General features: G+C 40.2%; 1 protein-coding gene across 8 annotated transcripts in view; it reads left to right on the top strand.

Annotated features, from left to right (window-relative positions):
- SIK3 (SIK family kinase 3) overlaps positions 1–18,856 on the top strand; it is a 248,339-nt gene that overhangs the window by 168,041 nt on the left and 61,442 nt on the right. For all 8 annotated transcript variants that reach the window (XM_047693730.1, XM_047693733.1, XM_047693731.1 and 5 more), the window contains exon 4: positions 2,467–2,628. In XM_047693730.1, coding sequence (XP_047549686.1) covers positions 2,467–2,628 — 162 coding nt within the window. The remainder of the gene's footprint in view (positions 1–2,466; positions 2,629–18,856) is intronic.

Below are 18,856 nucleotides of genomic sequence, written 5' to 3'. Positions count from 1 at the left end.
GCAGTATAAATGATTTGTCCAAGGACAGCTAGGGTGTCTCTGTGGAGATAAAACAGGACGAGGCTGCATTCCACCAGCTCCTGGCCTCTGTAGCAAGTTTGAGAACTTTCCAGTCATTTTAGGAAAACAAAGTACTTAGAAAATATAAAGAGGTTTTTTTTTTAATAAAAGAAAATCACTTATTTTGGAAATCACGAAATTAATCATTCTGTTGTATTTAAGAAGCTCTTTGATGTGTTCTGGTAATTAGTATTTACTGCCAGACGAATGTCTCTTGGGCATTTTAATTAATGGGTGGCTTGGCCAAATGAGCTTCTGATGGTAAACCTTCATAAGGGTTTATTTTTATGTTTCTCAAGAATAGCTGTCTCTTCAAAGCCCTTTAATTAGATGAAGTTTAGCAGCTAAAACATATTATTAGAATAATTAGGCCTTGGGTTAAGAGGGGTAGAGGGTCAAAGGTGCAGGTACTGTTAGGAGAATGGCATCTGAAAATAAAACCTAGCGTTGCACGTTTGATGGATATCCAGTTCTTTAACAGCTTATATTAAGTGACTGTCCCTAGTTAGGGACTTTGTGTTGTTTAAAGTTCATTTGACAGCTCTCACCAGAAGCATAAATACACCAGAGTGTGTGCTCGTTTGTCACCACCTCTGAACTCCTAGAGAGAGTGGTGTGCTAGTCCTTTTGACTTCTAAGCCGAACACTTCCTGTTCGCTCTCTCTTTTCCTACTAAATTGGTCCCCTCAACTATAATAAAGGATTGTTTTTGAGGAAAATGCTTCAAGAAACTGGTGTAGGAGCCGCTGATAACACAAACAATTACAGTAATTCTGGGCCTTTCTTAATAATTTCAGTGATCCTACGAGACGTTGTTCTTAAGATTGCTGTAGGATTTGATCTCCAAAGTTGTATGCTCTTTGTGGTCAGAGTGTAGTTTGAATTATTTGAAAATCTGCTATGTAGGTGGATTGTCATTTGGCTCCCCTTCGTCACCCACTACCCCCATTTCTTGTCCTTAGCCCTCAGTCTTGTTAGTTACTACTAGTACATGTGTCTTAGGCCAGACTTTCTCTTTGTGATGAAGAAGAGATCTAACCGACTGGTCCTGTCAGTGATTTCCATGGTGCCAGAACAGTTGGGTAAAGATTATTGAGACTACTCTTGATAAACAGCAATACACGTATTTTTATCGTCTGATTTTTTTTTTTTAACTTTCCCACTATCTCCGGATTCTTATGATGGCAAATGTGTTCTTTTCCCACCTAGATGAGTTCGTTTAAGGAAAGGAAGTTTTTTTTTTTTTTAAAGATTATTTATTTATTTATTTGACAGAGAGAGATCACAAACAGGCAGAGAGGCAGGCAGAGAGACAGGAGGAAGCAGGCTCCCTGCTGAGCAGAGAGCCCGATGCGGGCCTCGATCCTAGGACCCTGAGATCATGACCTGAGCCGAAGGCAGCGGCTTAACCCACTGAGCCACCCAGGCGCCCAAGGAAAGGAAGTTTTTAAGTAGAGCTAGCTGTATTGCCAGTGTTTCTAATCCCATCAGCTGTTATGATCTTGATATGTTATTAGTTAGACGAAGAACTGGGGTTTAGGATTCATTGGTTCACTGTAAACCTACTGCCATTATTAGAAAAATTACTTAATTTTATTGATATTGGTAATTGGTAATTCATGGGATTGGCTCTGGGTCTATCAGTTCATTTTTAAATATCGAAGATAGCTTGGTTTATAGTATTACAAAGCTCATCACATGGAAAAATCTTTTGCTGTAGTTTAGTTAGCCACGTTGCCAATAAAATCATTTCACTGAAAGTGGTAGAAACTTGCCTTTGTTTTCTGTTATTGTCTATAAAAACTAATAACAATTTAAGAAATATTTGAGAAACACATAAATGCAGATGGGTTTTATCTGGCATATTATTATGCACTCCAGAGTATAGTCACCAAATAAGTACATTTTATGTTAATCTGCAAAACTTTGAGAAAGCAGAAGAGAGATTAGCATACACGGGCTCCTATGTAAAGCCATTTTCCACCTTAGCAATGACTAACTTCTGTCTGCTCTTCTCCCGAAATGATTGACTATTGTGACTCTGCTTTTCTTATCTCATGCGTATGTTTGCTGCGTGGATGCAATCTCTTGCAATGGAGATAAGAGAGAGGAGGTGTTGAATGTGATGGTTCTCCAAAAAATGCCATCATAACCCTCGGAACTCTTTTCTCTTATGGTAGAGCATAGGTAGTCCTACACGTTCTCTCCTGTGTGCTGAAAACGGGTTGGGGGCTGCTTGCTGGTGGGTTTCTGTGGATACAGACCAGGGCCCTGAGCGTTGCCATATGTTTGTTTCACTTCCCCAACTGTTCCTCTGGTGGCCCCGTGGCATCCCTCCCGGAGTCCACCTTTTGAAGCAATGGCCATGTGCAAACTGAGAACTGACTGTGCTCTTCTTCACCGCAGACCACCTGGTGGCCCATGGCAGAATGGCAGAGAAGGAGGCCCGTCGGAAGTTTAAACAGATCGTGACAGCCGTCTATTTTTGTCACTGCCGGAACATTGTTCATCGTGATCTAAAAGCTGAAAATTTGCTTCTGGATGCCAACCTGAATATTAAGATAGCAGGTGAGAAGTGTGTTGAGGATGCGAAATGGGAACAAAAGACCTTTTCCTTCAAGGTTCTTAAGCAAGGGATTGTCTATTCCCTTGTATCCAGAAAGAGGTATTGGAAAATGAAAGGGGTGTGTGTGTGTGTGTGTGTGTGTGTGTGTGTGTGTCGCTTGAAAATTGATAAACTTTCAAAACACATTTACATTCTTTTTCATGTAGTATTGGATAGAACTAGGCTGGGGAGGAAGAAGGGAAAGGGTGATATTTAAAATTCTCTTAGTTTGGTTGATAGTCCCTTTTAAATAATAAGGAATAGTCTAGAATAAAATGGAGAGAACAACTGTAAGCTTGTATACCCTGCCAGCTTTACTTGAGGAGGCTGCTTTATGTCAGTGCTACAGACTGTACTTTTATGATAACTTAGGAAGAACAGATCTCACATCAGTTTAAAGGCAGTCGATCTCTTTGTGTCCTCGGATTTCACTCGTCTGCTCCTCTGACGGTGCCTAAAAACACTTTTCTCTGCCTCTCTCTCTTCCTACTTTAGTTTCAATAAACTATCAGCATTTGCCTAACCAATACAAGCTCACCACCTATTGATAGAAGAAAGTGACTGCAGGCTAGACAGAAAGTATAAACATGAAAAGAAACCAGTTTTGTTTTCCAGCAGTCTCAGTATTGTGCTCTGTGTCCCCCGTCTCACAGGTAAAAAGGGAAGGGGCGTCTCCTATGGAAAATTGAAGTACAGCTAAAATAGAATCACCTTGAAAGTCAAGGTTAAAAGCAGTTCTAAGGACGTCCCTCCTTAAAAGGGTGGGAGTTGAGGGTTCAGATGTATGTTACATTACAGGTCAGAGTACCTCTGTGTACCCTTTCAAGGTGGTGATTCTACTGACTCTTTTGTGTAGATAAGTCTAGATAACTCTTTCTAGGCTCTCCTTTCACATCCTTGCAATGTCACCGAACTTTTTATTTATCTAAGTTCAGCTGGCAGATGCACTGTTGTGTGGTCCTTTCACTTAGTGGTAAGCTCCCTGAGTCCTGCGTTTGCCCAGTGCATAGTAGATGGGAACTAGATGCTTTCTGTATCTTCCATAAAAACCACATTTTTCCTTTGTCCTTCTGTCTGCTTTATATTCTCCAAAGCTCTCTAGATGCTAGCAGTTCCCACACAAGTGGGTAGTGTGGAAAGACCCAGCAATTTCAGACCCTCTTTTGTAATTTTTCACCGTAGCTTCAATTAAATTAATGGTAATAACGTCTAAGCGTCACAGTCCTTAAAAGTATAATAAAATGTTGTGTTAATTTCCTATTGTCGCTGTGACAAATGACCACAAATGTAGTATTGGAAACAATACAAGTTTATTATCTTACAGTTCTAGAGTTTGGAAATTTGAAATGAGTCTTTTTTTTTTTCTTTTTTTAAACGTTATTGCACTTTTTATTTTAATCCCAGTATAGTTAACGTCCAAGGTTATATTAGTTGCAGGTACACAAGGTCATGATTCAGCACTTCTGTACATCCCTTAGGACTCATCGTGAAAAAATACCGAATGCTTTACAAATTTGCCTGTCATCCGTGGGCAGGGGTTGTGCTAACCCTGTTAGTGTATGTGCTGCCAGAGCGAGCCCCCGAAATGAGCCTTCTGTGGGTAAAATCAAGCTGTTGGTAGGACCGGTTCCACCTGGAGTCTCTGGAGAGTCCATCGCTGGCTGGCTTCAGTTTCTGGAGGCCCCTGTACCCCTTGGTTCTGGTCCTTTCTTCACAGTGCTCCGCCTTGTGCTCCCATTGTCACGTCTCCCACTCCTAACCTGATCCTCCTGCTTCCCTCTCAGAAGGACCCTTGTGATTACATAGAACCCGCCCGGATAATCCAGGATGATCTCCCCATCACCCAGTCACATCTACAGAAGTCCCCTTCACCACGTAGGTACCACTTTTGCGGATTCTGTGGATTAGGACTTAGATGTCTCTTGAGGGGCTTTTATGTAGCTTGCCACAGATGTGATCGTACGGTTCTTTGGATTCCTGGTGAGGGTAGTAAAGAGGGCCTTCTCTCTTTTTCTTCTATAGTTGTGTTCGACCTTCACTGACCAAAGGTCAAAAAAAATTTTTTTTTTAAAGATTTTTTATTTATTTATTTGACAGAGAGAGATCACAAGCAGGCAGAGAGAGAGGAAGGGAAGCAGGCTCCCCGCTGAGCAGAGAGCCCGATGCGGGGCTCGATCCCAGGACCCTGAGATCATGACCCGAGCCGAAGGCAGCCGCTTAACCCATTGAGCCACCCAGGCGCCCCCCAAAATTTTTTTAATGGTTCCTCGGTTCTTGATTTTGACTTTAGAACCATTTGAATTAGTTCAGGGAGACTTGTATGGCTCGTCATTTTTGTATTGAGAAACCAAGTGTAAAAGCAGGGGTCAGTGGTAATTAAAATTAGAAATGCCACTGACAAATACTTGGGTAAACAGGTTTTGAAATGCTTTTCTTTGTTAATAGTTAAAACAAATCCACATAGTCACACGCTGAGTCTCCACCTGCTGGTGTGTAGTTACGGACGCTTGGGAACGCTGGTAGCCCGCTGTGTGCTCTCTGCATTAACACAAAGGGTGAGATTTTTAAGGTCATTAACCCAAAGTCTGCATTTTTATTATTTGTTTGGCCAAGAATAAATGAGCTGCTCTAGGCTGTGTCCTACTATAGTATCTGACGTTGTCTTTCCTCATGAGTTCTTTTTTTCATGCTATCATTACCTTGTTGTTCCCCTGCTGCCACTACCCGTCACCCCCCTTGCCTCAGTTTTGCTTTCCCTGGTTTCAGTTACCCATGGTCAACTGTGGTCTGGGGGTGGGTGAGCCTCATTCTGACGTATGGTCAGAAGGTCAGTAGTAGCCTAACGTTAGGTCACAATGCCTATGTCATTCCTGTCACTTCATCTCATCACGTAGACATTTTATCACCTCCCATCACCTCAAGAAGAGGAAGGTGATGATAAGATATCTTTTTTTTTCTAAATTTATTTATTTGATGGACAGAGATCACAAGCAGGCAGAGAGGCAGACAGAGAGAGGGGGGGAAGCAGGCTCCCTGGTGAGCAGAGAGCCCGATGCGGGGCTCGATCCCAGGACCCTGGGATCATGACCTGAGCCGAAGGCAGAAGCTTTAACCCACTGAGCCACCCAGGTGCCCCACGATAAGGTATCTTGAGAGAGAGAGAGCCCACATGTGCATAACTTTCGTCACAGTATATTGTTATAATTGTTCTATTTTATTATTTGTTATTGTTGGTCTCTTACTGTGCCTCATTCATCAATTAAACTTTATCATAGGTGTGTGTATAAAGGGAAAAATAGAGTGCATCTAGGGTTCGTATTGTTCAGACATGCACTGGGGGTCTTAGAACGTTATCTCCTGCAGGTATGGGGGACTCCTGTCCTCAGTTTCCTCAATCATTGCCGGAACTCCCCTTCTTACACATAAATTAGGTAGAAATCCCATTCTCATATGCCAGGTCTTTGAACTTAGTGGGCCAGTGGGAGAATCATGTCTAGTTGAAGCTGACCACGGCGTAACTAATTTTGGAGAGGAGGAATGGATAGCTCTGACAGAATAAGGTCAGATAACTAATGAAATCAACTTTTTATTCTAAAAGCTAAAAGTAACTTCAGGATTTCTAATCTTTTCAGTGGTCTTTTGATAAGTTATCAAATCTCAGTAAGAAGGAAACTGTTAGACATGAAAATAACACATGAAAAAGAGTTTTGTTGTTTTATTTAAAATATTGGTAGTCTTAAGCACCTCATTTCTAAAATCATCATATGTTAGTGTCAAATTAACATGGAATTAATAAAAATTCAGTTTAGGAAATTTAAGAAATTCATGTTTTCCTTATGCCAGTGTTAACCTAAATGGTTATTTTGTTTGATTTGGTTTGGTCTTTACATAAATGGTTTTGATGAAAAGATGGTGCATCCTGTTCAAACGTAGACGATGAATAAGGTGTCCTGGGAATGTTTATGTTTACACTGATTCATTTTTACTTTTTTAATGAATTAATGTGGCAGTTTACATTTAACGCCCCATACGGTAACAATCTGGTCATTAGAAAAGCCCATGCTAGCCTTCCTCAAGGGAGTGTGTGTTCCCTAGACGTGACAGGTACATTTTCATTACAGATATTAAAAGATGTAGTGGTTTAAGTAGGAGTCTTCATGCTTAAATTCTTACCTCTGAATTTTTGTTCCAGTGCTATTTCTACAGAGAATGAAGCCCAGAAGAATAACTTGGTTTTCCTTTTGATTTTAGAATGGCAGTAACAAACCTGTCTTCTGTAGGATTATTTAAAAGATGTTTCTGTTCTTAGTAATCCAGAATAAACATTGATGGTTTTCAGAATAAAGAACTGTATTTCTGAAAGGCAGAGTTACCGACTCTAGAACTAAAACTGTGTAGTGGTCATCCAAAAACTTATCTATTGTTAACAAAGGCTCTTTGCTCAGGTGTCATGGGAGAGAGAACAGAAGTGTAAGACATGACTCCTGCCCTAAAGAATTTATAGTCTATTTGGGCAGCAGATGCTTAGACCTTTGGAAAGTTAAATAGCACCAAAATTACGTGTGTGTGTGTGTGTGTGTGTGTGTGTGTGTTTGTATATATAGCACTTTACAAAGCATTTTCACATACATTATTTAATTTCATCATATTTGGCATTGTAAACATAGCTTATTTAGAAAACATTAGAGCCTCCAAAATACACACCTTTAACTTTCCAGAACACTGAATTCCTTATAAAGAGGGCTCATGCAAATCTCTTTCACGTAGAGAGTCCGGCTCCAGGAAAGAATAGGATTCTTGGTCTCTCACCCTTCACTTTTCACGTCTCAGACACGTGAGGGTCCCCAGAGGAGCAAATGGTGGTGAGGGAAGCACAGCATGGCTGTCTCCGCGTATAGCCCGCACCACTGGGGGACAGCGTGTTCCACAGCGACCAAATTATACTTTGCTACAATAGAAGAGATGTTACAAGGCACGCCATGATTCATTATCACATTAATTATATAGTCTAATTACCACAGAAGTTCAGAGGATGAAGAAACCACTTTAGTTTGTAAAGTTCCATCAGACTGTGAATGCCACAGGGACGCTAACCGTATCCTGCTTATTAGCTTATTAGTGTCTCACGCCCGGGGCCGAGTGCATGCTTGTTCTGTAGGAGGCGCTCAGCACTCCATTGATCTGAACTTTAGACAGTGGTGATGAAGGACATAAGTACCCTACTGAGGACACAACATTTGAGGCGAGTCTAAAGGACGAATAGGATTCTTTGAGGTGTAGGTATAGGAAGAGAGAGAATTCCAGTAGGGTTAGTCAGTCCGCACATGTTGGGAAAGCACCTGCGATGTGCAGGCCCTTGAGCCACGCTCTGGGGTTACAGTGGCAGGTCGAGTTGTCCCTTGGAACGAACGTTCTGCTGAGGGAGATCGACAGTGAACACAGAAACACAGAATCCCTCGTAAGGACTATGGAAATGATAACATCGAAAATGTGCTAGAATGACTCGTGGGAGAGAGAATGCTTTTAACCAGGATAGCCCGAGCCTTCCCAGCAGGAGCAAGAGCAATGCAAAGGTCTGAGAGACATAAATGCAGGCTATGTGACAGGGCGGGAGAAAAGTTGGCATAAGGAGATGATAACTAAAGGGCGTTTGGAAGGAGATGGGGTAAGAGAACTGGCAGGCGCCGGTTCCCTGTGGAGCTTTAGGCCTGCAGTGAGGATTTGGGAGTTTATTTTGGTTGCAGTGGGAAGCTGAGTTGGAGAAGTACGGGCAGCAGTAGCAACGCGGCATATTTGCAGAAAAGGTTGAAAGCAGCTTGGCCTGGGGGGAAGGTTCAAGCAGAGAAGTCATGCCTGAGAAGGTGAGAGAGATGGGTATGTATTTATACTAGACGGTGCAATTGTTGGAATACCAGGCTTGATAAGTCAGATTCAGAATGAATAAGGAAGAAGTGGGAACAGGCGGAAGGGGCAGGAGAGCAAATGGGAAGGTCAGTGAAGAGGCTGCAGAATGGTCAAATCCTACATAAAGGGGGTCATAGTAGACTTGAAAAGGAAGATGAGGGCAACAAATGAGAGAGAGAGAGAGAGAGAGAGAGAGAACAAAGGCTTTCTGGAGGTGGATAACCAATCAGATATCTGGGCTGGGAAGAGGGAACTGCCAGTCACAGATTGTGGAGAAATTAAGAAATCAGATTTTCTAATTGATGGAATATATTAAGCTATCAAAGGAAATGGTGTTGTCTTATTTTTAATGCTATTTGAAAGCAATTTTAATTCCTGTCCCCAAAGATGAGGTAGAGAAATTTCTATATTTATAAAAGACTGCCTTAGAAAAGACCTAAATGTAGTTGGCTTATTCCCTGAAGCAGACTTATCTGAAATACTCAGACGTTATGAGAATGTTTTGAAAATTGTGGAAAGTTATTATTTTTTTTTAACCTAAGGAAGTTGGAAACTTTTCTTTCTAAATGTCGGCTCCCAGAATGGTCTCCATGAGATAGTTTCCACTCCGGTGTTATTGTTTTAGTTGGCAGTCAGGAGACAGTAGAGATCTGAAGTACAACTACAGCAAAGCCAGTGTTTTGGAAAGAATTTCCAGAGTGCATGGATCTAAGGTACTGTGGAAATTTTTGACCTTAATGCGGTGAGATCTAGACTGTTTCATTTTTTTTAAAGTGGGAAACTAAAACATTCCACAAGTCCACTGACCTTTCACCTTCAGGAGGAAGATGCTGAGACACAATGGTAGAGGGAAGAAAGGTGGCGAACCTTGGGTTTCTGAGAACCCTTCCCCAGTGTGGTAGTTGAGAATGTCCCTGACAGCCCATGGAAGGTGGTTATGAACATCCATCACATCAGTCACAAATTTTATGTCATTGGGGTGCCTGGGTGGCTCAGTGGGTTAAAGTCGCTGCCTTCGGCTCGGGTCATGATCCCAGGGTCCTGGGATCGAGCCCCACGTCGGGCTCTCTGCTCAGCAGGGAGCCTGCTTCCTCCTCTCTCCTGTCTGCCTCTCTGCCTACTTGTGATCTCTGTCAAATAAATAAATAAAATCTTTTTAAAAAATCTTTTATGTCATAATCATAATACCTTTTTTTAGGTTATCCTGTGTACCTCCCTGGCTGACAGGTCATAAATTGAGACCCAGAGAGAGGCCATGTCACTTCCCTGAATTCATGTCGTCACAGAGCCTGGGAATTATGATGCCACAGTGTTGCTCTCTCCCAGAAATGCTGTGTGACCAACAACTCGAAGGTGCTAACAACTTTCATGTATGTTGACCCTTGGGAAAATACAGTTTGAAAGTTATCTCTTCTGCATCCTGTTCCACAGACTGGAGCTTTACAAACGGAAAATGAATGCACCTTCATTTAGAAGGCGTTTTTGGTATACACAGTTGATTTATTTTATGTGGAAAAAATTCTAGAGTTAAAATTCAAATGAACATATTTTTGTCAGTCATAGTCATGGTTCTAGGTGATAAGTAGGGTCTTAATCTTGAAAAGTGAGTGCGTCCTGCCGAGATCAAGAAAATATTCTATTTACAGGCCCTCACTCACAATAGCTATGCTCCCGGTACAGAAGCATTGCTTCTCAGGTTCTCCCACTGTGGTTTCCCTAACACGGAGAGGGATGAACTCACACAGGGTGGGGGCAAGTGTGGGATTGATGAGCTAGTCTGGAATGGTTCACCTTTTAAATCACATGCTTTATTTTAAAATTCATGCACGTGTTGTATTCTCGACGTCATATTACATTTGTTCTAATACTAAAATTAGTTAACTTTATTTAACATGGAAAAAAATTAATGTTCCAGGAATATGTGTTTTCTTTAGCCTTCATTTTCACATAACTCTTGGCACACCACAGCATTATGCCTGGGGATATGTAAACATACGCTAGTTCGAGAAACTTGAGAATAAAGAATTTCTTCCCCAACTATAGGCTTCTTTTACACAAACTTTTTTGTTAATTGCAGATCATTTGTTTGAGGGATAATTAGAAGTCAGTAAATCAAGTAATGATTTAGGCCTCCCCACCCCCCCCCCCACCCCACCTCCTTCAATGGATTAGTTTGAGACCCTGCGAGAGTAAATCCAGGGAGTCTGCCTGCCAGCGGGGAGCTAATGAGCATGCTTGTAACACATTCAGTCCACTGCCTCGGTGAAGTCGTCAGTCACCATGGTGGTTTTGACCATGTAGTTCATCGTTTTTTGTTCAATTCACATACAGCTATAGTGGACCACTGGACAAGGTAATGCATAAGGGGCACTGATGTCAAAATTCCGTTAATGAAAATAAAAATGGCAATTCAGCAGTGCTTGAAGACAAACTTTACCCAGTTCATGAATTGCCTTCCTTTGATCACTGTCCTTATCTAGCACATCACGGTCTGTCCAGGACTTCAAAAACCACAAATTTAGACACACAGACACACACATGTACGCACACATGCACAGGCACAGCATCCAATTTGCTTTATTGGGAATAAAGACGATCCCTGTTCATAATGTTTTATTTGCACAGAAGTACTAAACTTGCTTACCCATTTTGCTGCTTTAAACTAAAACATGAAAATAATTCAGATAAACAAGTTTGTTCTTCGGGTTGAAAAATTTAAGCATTTCAAATACCAGCTCATGAAAAGGTTTTGGCTATTTCAGACATTATAATCTCAATATGTATGTGGTTTCCAACTAAATATGACAGAACAATTTTAAATTAACACTTTTAATTAATTAATTAATTTTTAAAGAGCTTTTATTTATTTATTTGACAGAGAGAGAGAGAGCACGTGTGCACAAGTAGGGGGAGCAGGCAGGGAGAAGGAGAAACAGGCTCCCCGCTGAGCAGAGAGCCCAATCTCAGAACCCTGGGATCATGACCTGAGCCAAAGGCAGATACCTAGCCGACTGAGCACCCAGTTTGCCCCAGCACTTTTAATTTAAATAAATTAGTGAGTCACATATAAAATGGGAAATTTTTTTCTTAAATAACATTTATCATTTTTTAAAAAAACCTAGGTATGCTTAATCTATAACATATTTGTTTTAGGTGTACAACGTAATGATCCAGTACTTGTATGTACTGTGAAACGATCACCACAATAAATCCAGCTAACATCCATCATTTATGTAATTGCAAAAATATTTTTTTTCTTGTGGTGAGGACTTCTAAGATCCACTTTCTTAGCAACTTTCAAATATGCAGCATAGTATTACTGTTGTCACCATGCTGTACATTACGTCCTCGTGATTTTTTTTTTTTAAGATTTTATTTATTTATTTGACAGAGAGAAATCACAAGTAGGCAGAGAGGCAGGCAGAGAGAGAGGAGGAAGCAGGCTCCCCGCTGAGCAGAAAGCCCGATGTGGGGCTCAAACCCAGGACCTGGGATCATGACCTGAGCCGAAGGCGGCGGCTTAACCCACTGAGCCACCCAGGCGCCCCTCGTGATTGTTTTTTATAAATGGAAGTTGGTACTCTTGACCACCTTCACCCATCTCACCCACCCCCATAACTGCCTTTGGCGACCACCAGTCTCTTCAGTCTCTTCTCTGTAACTATGAGCTTGTTGTTTTTGAAAGATTCCACATGTAAGTGAAATCATAAGGTGTTTGTCTTTCTCTGTCTGACTTACGCACTTAGCATAGTACTCTCCAGGTCCATCCCTGTTGTTTTGAATGGCAAGATTTCATTCTTCTTATGGCTGAGTGATATTCTGTTATACACAGGCACACGCACGTGCGTGTGTGCGTGTGTTCCTTTATTCACTCATTGACGTACACTTAGGTTGTTTCCTTGGCTATTGAAAATAATGCAGCAATGAACATGGGCGAACATGTATCTTTTCGAATTAGGGTTTTCATTGTTTCAGATTAATACTGAGAAGTGGACTTGCTGTGGATCATATTGTAGTTCTATTTTGAATCTTTTGAGGAACCTCCATACTGTTTTCCATGGTGGCTGCACCAATGGACACTCTCGCCAGTAGCTTACAAGGGTTCCCTTTACATCCTTGCCAACACCTGTTATTTCTTGTCTTTTTGGTACTAGCCATTCTAACAAATGTGAAGTGATATCTCATTGTGGTTTTGATTTGCATCTCCCTGATGATAGGTGATGTTGAGCATGTTTTCATGTACCTGTTGGCCAACTGTGTGTCTTCTTTGGAAGAATGTCTGTTCATATTTTCTATTTGATTTTTTAGTCTACTGTTTCTTATTGTTTTTGCTATTGAGTTGTATGAGTTCTTTATATATTTTAGATATATATTACCAGATATGTGATTTAAAATATTTTCTCCCATTCAGTAGGTTAACTTTTCATTTTGCTGATGATTGGAAAATACAAATATAACTTAAAAAGAAATTTTGAATCAGGTTTTAATAATGTGCTAGTGTAGGATAAAATACCTTTCTTAAAGTTAGTTACTTCTTTATCATTAGTTATACAAAAATGACAAAATTATTTTTAAAAATTTTTCCTGGGATTCTTTTTAAGGTAATATATTCCTTTGAAAGGAATTTGTGAGTCAGAAAAGTTGGAAAATACTAGGTATTTGTATGGTTAAGTCAGTTAGTTTTCTTTATATTCTAGTCCAAATATAACTTTGTGGGTGGAGTGTTGTTTTTGTTTGTTTATTTTTTTGTTTGTTTTTGATCAAATTGAGAGAGTCTCTAATCTCTTAACAGACTCTTCTCCAGGAAAGCCTCTCTTTTCTGTCATATGCCAGTTGTCCCTCAACTTTTCCCTGAAACTCATTCCCTGCTTCTAATTATATAGTTAGACACATAATTATGTCATGCGTGCCCTGTCCCCGCACTGGACTGACTGCTCCGCGAGGTGAGGGCTATGTGTCTTTTGTTCACGTTGGTCCAAGAACTCGTTAGTGGTCCCTCAGAAACTTGGGGAGTACCCTACTCTGGTGACCATATTTGCACATTACCTTTTAGGCGGGTTATTTGTTTTTGTGTTTCCTCTCATTTAAATTATGTTTATTCTGGCACCTAGGTGTCTCAGTGGGTTAAGGCCTCTGCCTTCGGCGCAGGTCGTGGTTCCGGGGTCTTGGGATTGAGCCCCGCCTTGGGCTCTCTGCTCAGTGGGGAGCCTGCTTCCCACCAACCCCCCTGCCTCTCTGCCTACTTGTGATCTCTGTCTGTCAAATATATAAATAAAATCTTTGGAAAAAAAAATGTTATGTTTATTCTGTTAGCTTTAACTTAAGAGGGTATACTCTTACCTGTTTTTAATTTCTCAGTGATACCTTAGAACTTCTTCTGTGATAGTCATATCTCCTTTCTCCAAAAGTAGGCTTCTACTTATTAGACCATATGTCTTAATTTTTAATTTGGGAAACATTACTACTGTACCTAGATACTGTATTCTCATTTGGTATCTTTAGTTTCTGTTGAGTATTTAAGGGGACTTTGATTCATCATGGTCCATAAGAAGCACACTCAAATTTTGTATAGAATGCTCATCTGTCAATATTGGAAACTTACCTGATTGAAGGATTGGACTTTCATTGTTCTAAGTGATAGGATTTAGAATTACGACTATAATAGCAGATATTTAATGTATTCAAGAATTCCAGTGAATACTGTTTTTAGGTCTTGCAGAAAGTGTCTCATTACAGCCCTTTCCTTTATATGTCTTCTCAATACTGAGTTTGATGAGAAGATCCTATGTTGGGGAGAGATTTTGTTTTTTGTGAGAAAAATGAGAAGGGTTGAGGTAGTGCTATCTGTAATAGAGTGGAAGGGATTGGTTTATTACCTCATTTGAAAAATAGCTGAGTTCAGTGATCCTAACTGCTAAGGCATTTTAAAGCTTTAGGGGGAAATTCATAAGTCACTCTTTGAAAATGCCAGTGTAATGCAGGACCAGCATTTTTATTTTTAAACGTTCACCTTCCACAGAGATAGTATTATGCTTTATAAATACATAGTGCTAGAAATTGGGGAGGGTCAGGTCTGGTAAGATTAAGTGACAGATGTGGAGCAGTCCTATGTATGATGTCATAGCAGCACGTGCAACAAGGTACTATACTACTTCTCTAATACGTAAGAGGTGGACACAGTCTGTCAGTACCACGCCCATTACCCTCTCCTCATCTAATTCTGACCTGCCCTAGTTTCTTAAACTAAACCAAGTATCCTCCTTCTACCACCAAAAAAGAGAGCTGATTACTTGATTCTTACCCACACCGCACCCCCCCACCCCACCCCCCGCCCCGTCCGCGGTGAAGGAATTTCTCTCGTGTATAAATGCTCAGGCTGTGAGTCAGTAGTTTTTGGCATTACTTCTCTATTAGCTCCTAGTCAGGAAGTTCAGCCAGGGGTTGGAGTGATTGCTAAACACTGAGGACTTCCCAAGACCCATTTTTAAGACCAAACTAATATTGTGACTCCTGGGAACTTCAAAACTCATCCATCCTCACTACGGTAATTCCGAGACTCACACGGTTGACTGTTGTTTCACCTAATTCCAGATAACACTGTTGGGTCACATGATTTCTAGGCTAGTGGTATTGGGTAGGAAAAGTACGATTAGTTCCTTGTCTGTGTCATGTTCCATTTTCATAGTCCATACAGCCCTCTAAATCCTGTTTATGTAGTGCGCTTTCTGGGGTGTTTGGTTCTTTGAGTCATTTGTAGCAAGACTACTGACAGCTTGTCTCCTTCACTCCTCCCCTCCCCTGAGTCCACTGGGAAATTCATTAAGGGCCCAAATTATTTCTTTTCTTAGTCTTTGTCTATAATTGCAAGTGAGGAATTAGGGTGATGAGTCCTCAGAAGCTTTCAGGTTTTAAAACATGGAGAATCTTGTCATCGTGTCTTCTGGTGAGGTTGTTTATTTAGGATAAATAAATATTTTCCCACTTTACTTTGTTCCTCTGCCCTCTACTCCTGAGCTGTTTACTTACAACAGCGAGGAAGGGGAGTACAAGTTACCCTGGGAAGGGTTGGCTGTCTATTTTAGCTGTGCTGTGTTAGCTTAACAGACATTGTGAACATTGGAACTGGTTGCAGGCTGTGCCTAAACTGTTCACATATGCTTTGCATTGCTTCCTGGTCAGCCAAAAACGAAGTCAAGGGTGTTGCTCTGAAGTGGTGGACCAAGTAAGAAAATTTCCTGTTGCAGGCCGTCCTGATTTTTAAATTAGTGCCATTCGTTCTTTCCTGTTTTCCCTTACCACACAGACATACCCAGTTGATGATATGCTTACTTTTAGGGATACGATATCTCTGTCCTATACAGCCCCAGGCTCCTGATCTTGCCTAGAACAAAGAATTTCAAGTCTCAAAATTGATAGTAAAGCTCTGGTATTTAAACCATCCCTCGAAGACAGACATGTGGTTCAAATTAAAGTCTGTTGCTCTGTATTATGAGAAGGGGATAGAAAATGCCGCTTCAGCCTGCAGACAAATGCTAACCAACCGGAGTGTTGGGGGCTGGAAGGAGACTTAACAAATTACTTTAGGAGCCACTTGTGAGGGGAGAAATAAATGACCATAGGCCACATGAAGAGAACCACCCCACCCATGTGGCTTCTCTTGTGCGGGTAGGAGTATCCATCTTAACCAGTTTCTGCTGCTGTTTTCTTGTGTAACTTTTTAGAACATTCATCATCTTAATGTCGAATCTGTAGATCATTAGTCTTTCCTGTTGCCAATGAACAGTCGGGGACATAAAGGATCTTGATGGGCATCTTTGTACCTGAAAATTTTCTAGAACTATTACAGAATGTTCACCACAATATGTGTAGTTACCTTGTGACCATACAAAGTTATAATCCCACTGACTGTATTCCCTACATTGGACTTTTCATCCCTGTGACTTATTTATCTTATAATTGGAAGTTTGTACCTCTTAATCTCCTTCACCTGTTTCACCCGCTCCTCCAGCCCCCTCCCGGCTGACAACCACCAGTTCTCTACATTGACGGGTACATTTCATGTTTCGTTGTTGTTTGTTCATTTGTTTTGGTTTTCAGATGCCTCATATGACTGAAATTGTATGGTATTTGTGTTTTTCTGTCTGACTTACTTCACTTAGCTTGATACCCTCTAAGTCCATCTATGTTGTCACGAATGGCAAGATTTCATTCTTTTTTTTTTATGGCTGAGTAATATTCCACAGTATGTATCTTTTTCTTTATCCATTCATCCATTGATGGAGACTTGGGCTGTTTCCATATCTTGGCTATTGTAAATAATGCTGCAATAAACATAGGGGTACATGGATCTTTTTGAATTACTGTTTTCTTTTTCTTTGTGTGAATACCTAGAAGTGGAATTCCTAGATCGAATGGTTTTTCTATTTTTAATTTTTTGAGAAGCCTCCATAATGTTTTCCAGAGTTAGCTGTATTGGTTTACATTCCCATAAACCGTGCACAAGGGTTCCCTTTTCTCCACATCCTTGCCAGCACTTATTGTATCTGACTTGTGTAAGATGATACCTCACTGTGGTTTTGATTTGCATTTCCCTGATGAGTAGTGATGGTGAACATCTTTTCATGTGTTGGCAATCTGTGTGGTTTTTTTTCTTCTTCTTCTTTTTGGAAAGTGTCTATTTGGGTCCTCTGCCCGTTTTTAATGAGATTACTTGGTTTTTTGGTGTTGAGTTATGTGAGTTGGTTATATATTTTGGATATTAATCCCTTCTTGGACATCTCATTTATCAATGTCTTTTCCCATTCAGTAGGGTTGCCTTTTCATTTTGTTGATGGTTTCCTTCACTCTGCAAAAGCCTTTTTGTTTGATGTAGTCCCTTCTGCTTTTGTTTCTTTGCTTGGGAAGACATATCCAGGAAAATATCACTAAGGCTGTTGTTCTTGAATTTACTGCCTGTGGTTTTCTTTTAGGATTTTAATGGTTTCAAGTCTCACACATAGGTCTTCGGTCCATTTTGAGGGTTTTTTGTGTGTGTGCATGGTGTAGAAAAGTGGTCCAGTTTCATTCTTTTACATGTAGCTATTTGGCTTGCCTAGTACCTTTTATTGAAGACATGGTCTTTTCCTCATTGTGTTCTTGCTTTCTTTATCATAGATTAATTGACCATGTAAGTATGGGTTTATTTCTGGACTCTCTATTCTGTTCCATTCATCTCTATGGAGGCTTTTGGTGCCAGTACCATTACTGTTTTGGTTACTATAGCTTTTTGATATAGTTAGATATCTGGGATATCTCTTTCTCTTTTAGATATCTCTTTCTCAAGATTGTTTTGGCTGTTCAAGGTGTTTTGTGGTTCCATACACATTTGAGGATATTTGTTCTAGTTCTGTGAAAAATACTGTTGGTATTTTGACAGGGAGTACACTGAATCTGTAGATTGCTTGGGTAGTACGGGCATTTTAACAATATTAATTCTTTCAGTCTGTCAGCGGATATAGCTTTGCATTTATTTTTGTCCTCTTTCATTTCTCTCATTAATATCTTACAGTTTTAAGAGTACAGAAATTTTATCTCCTTGGTTAAATTTATTCTTAGGTGTTTTATTCTTTTTGATGCAATTATATATGGGATTGTTTTCTTAATTACTCTTTCTGCTATTATTAGTGTATAGAAACAATAGATTTCTCTATGTTGGTTTTGTATCCTACAGCTTTACCAAACTCATTTACTAGTTCTAGTAGTTTCTTGGTGGAGTCTTCAGGGTTTTCTCTAGAGAGCATCTTGTCATCTGCAGATAGTGCCAGTCCGACTTCTTCCTTACCAATTTGGACGCCTCTTATTTCTCTTTCTTGTCTGATTGCTGTGGCTAGGATTTTCAGTACTTTTCTGAATGAAAGTGGTGAGAATGGACATCCTTGTCTCTCATTCCTGATCTTAGAGGAAAAGCTTTCAGCTTATCACCATTGAATGTGATGTTAGCTGTAGATTAGTCATAAACAGCCCTTATTATGTTGATATATGTCCCCTCCATACTGGCTTTGTTGAGAGTTTTTATAATGAATGGATGTTGAACTTTGTGAAATTATTTTCTATATCTATTGAGATGACCATATGATTTTTAACCTGCATTTTGTTAATGTGGTATATAGTGTTGGTTGATTTGTATATATTAAACCATCCATGCATCCTTGGGATGAATCCCACTTGATCAAGGTGAATGATCCTTTTATTTTTTTTTATTATTTTTTTTATTTTTTAAAGATTTTATTTATTTATTTGTCAGAGAGA

Source organism: Lutra lutra, chromosome 10 (genome assembly GCF_902655055.1).
Source record: "Lutra lutra chromosome 10, mLutLut1.2, whole genome shotgun sequence".
NCBI classification, from domain to species: Eukaryota; Metazoa; Chordata; class Mammalia; order Carnivora; family Mustelidae; genus Lutra; species Lutra lutra.
Note: the sequence above shows the minus strand (reverse complement) of the source record. Positions and strands in the feature narration are given on the sequence as shown.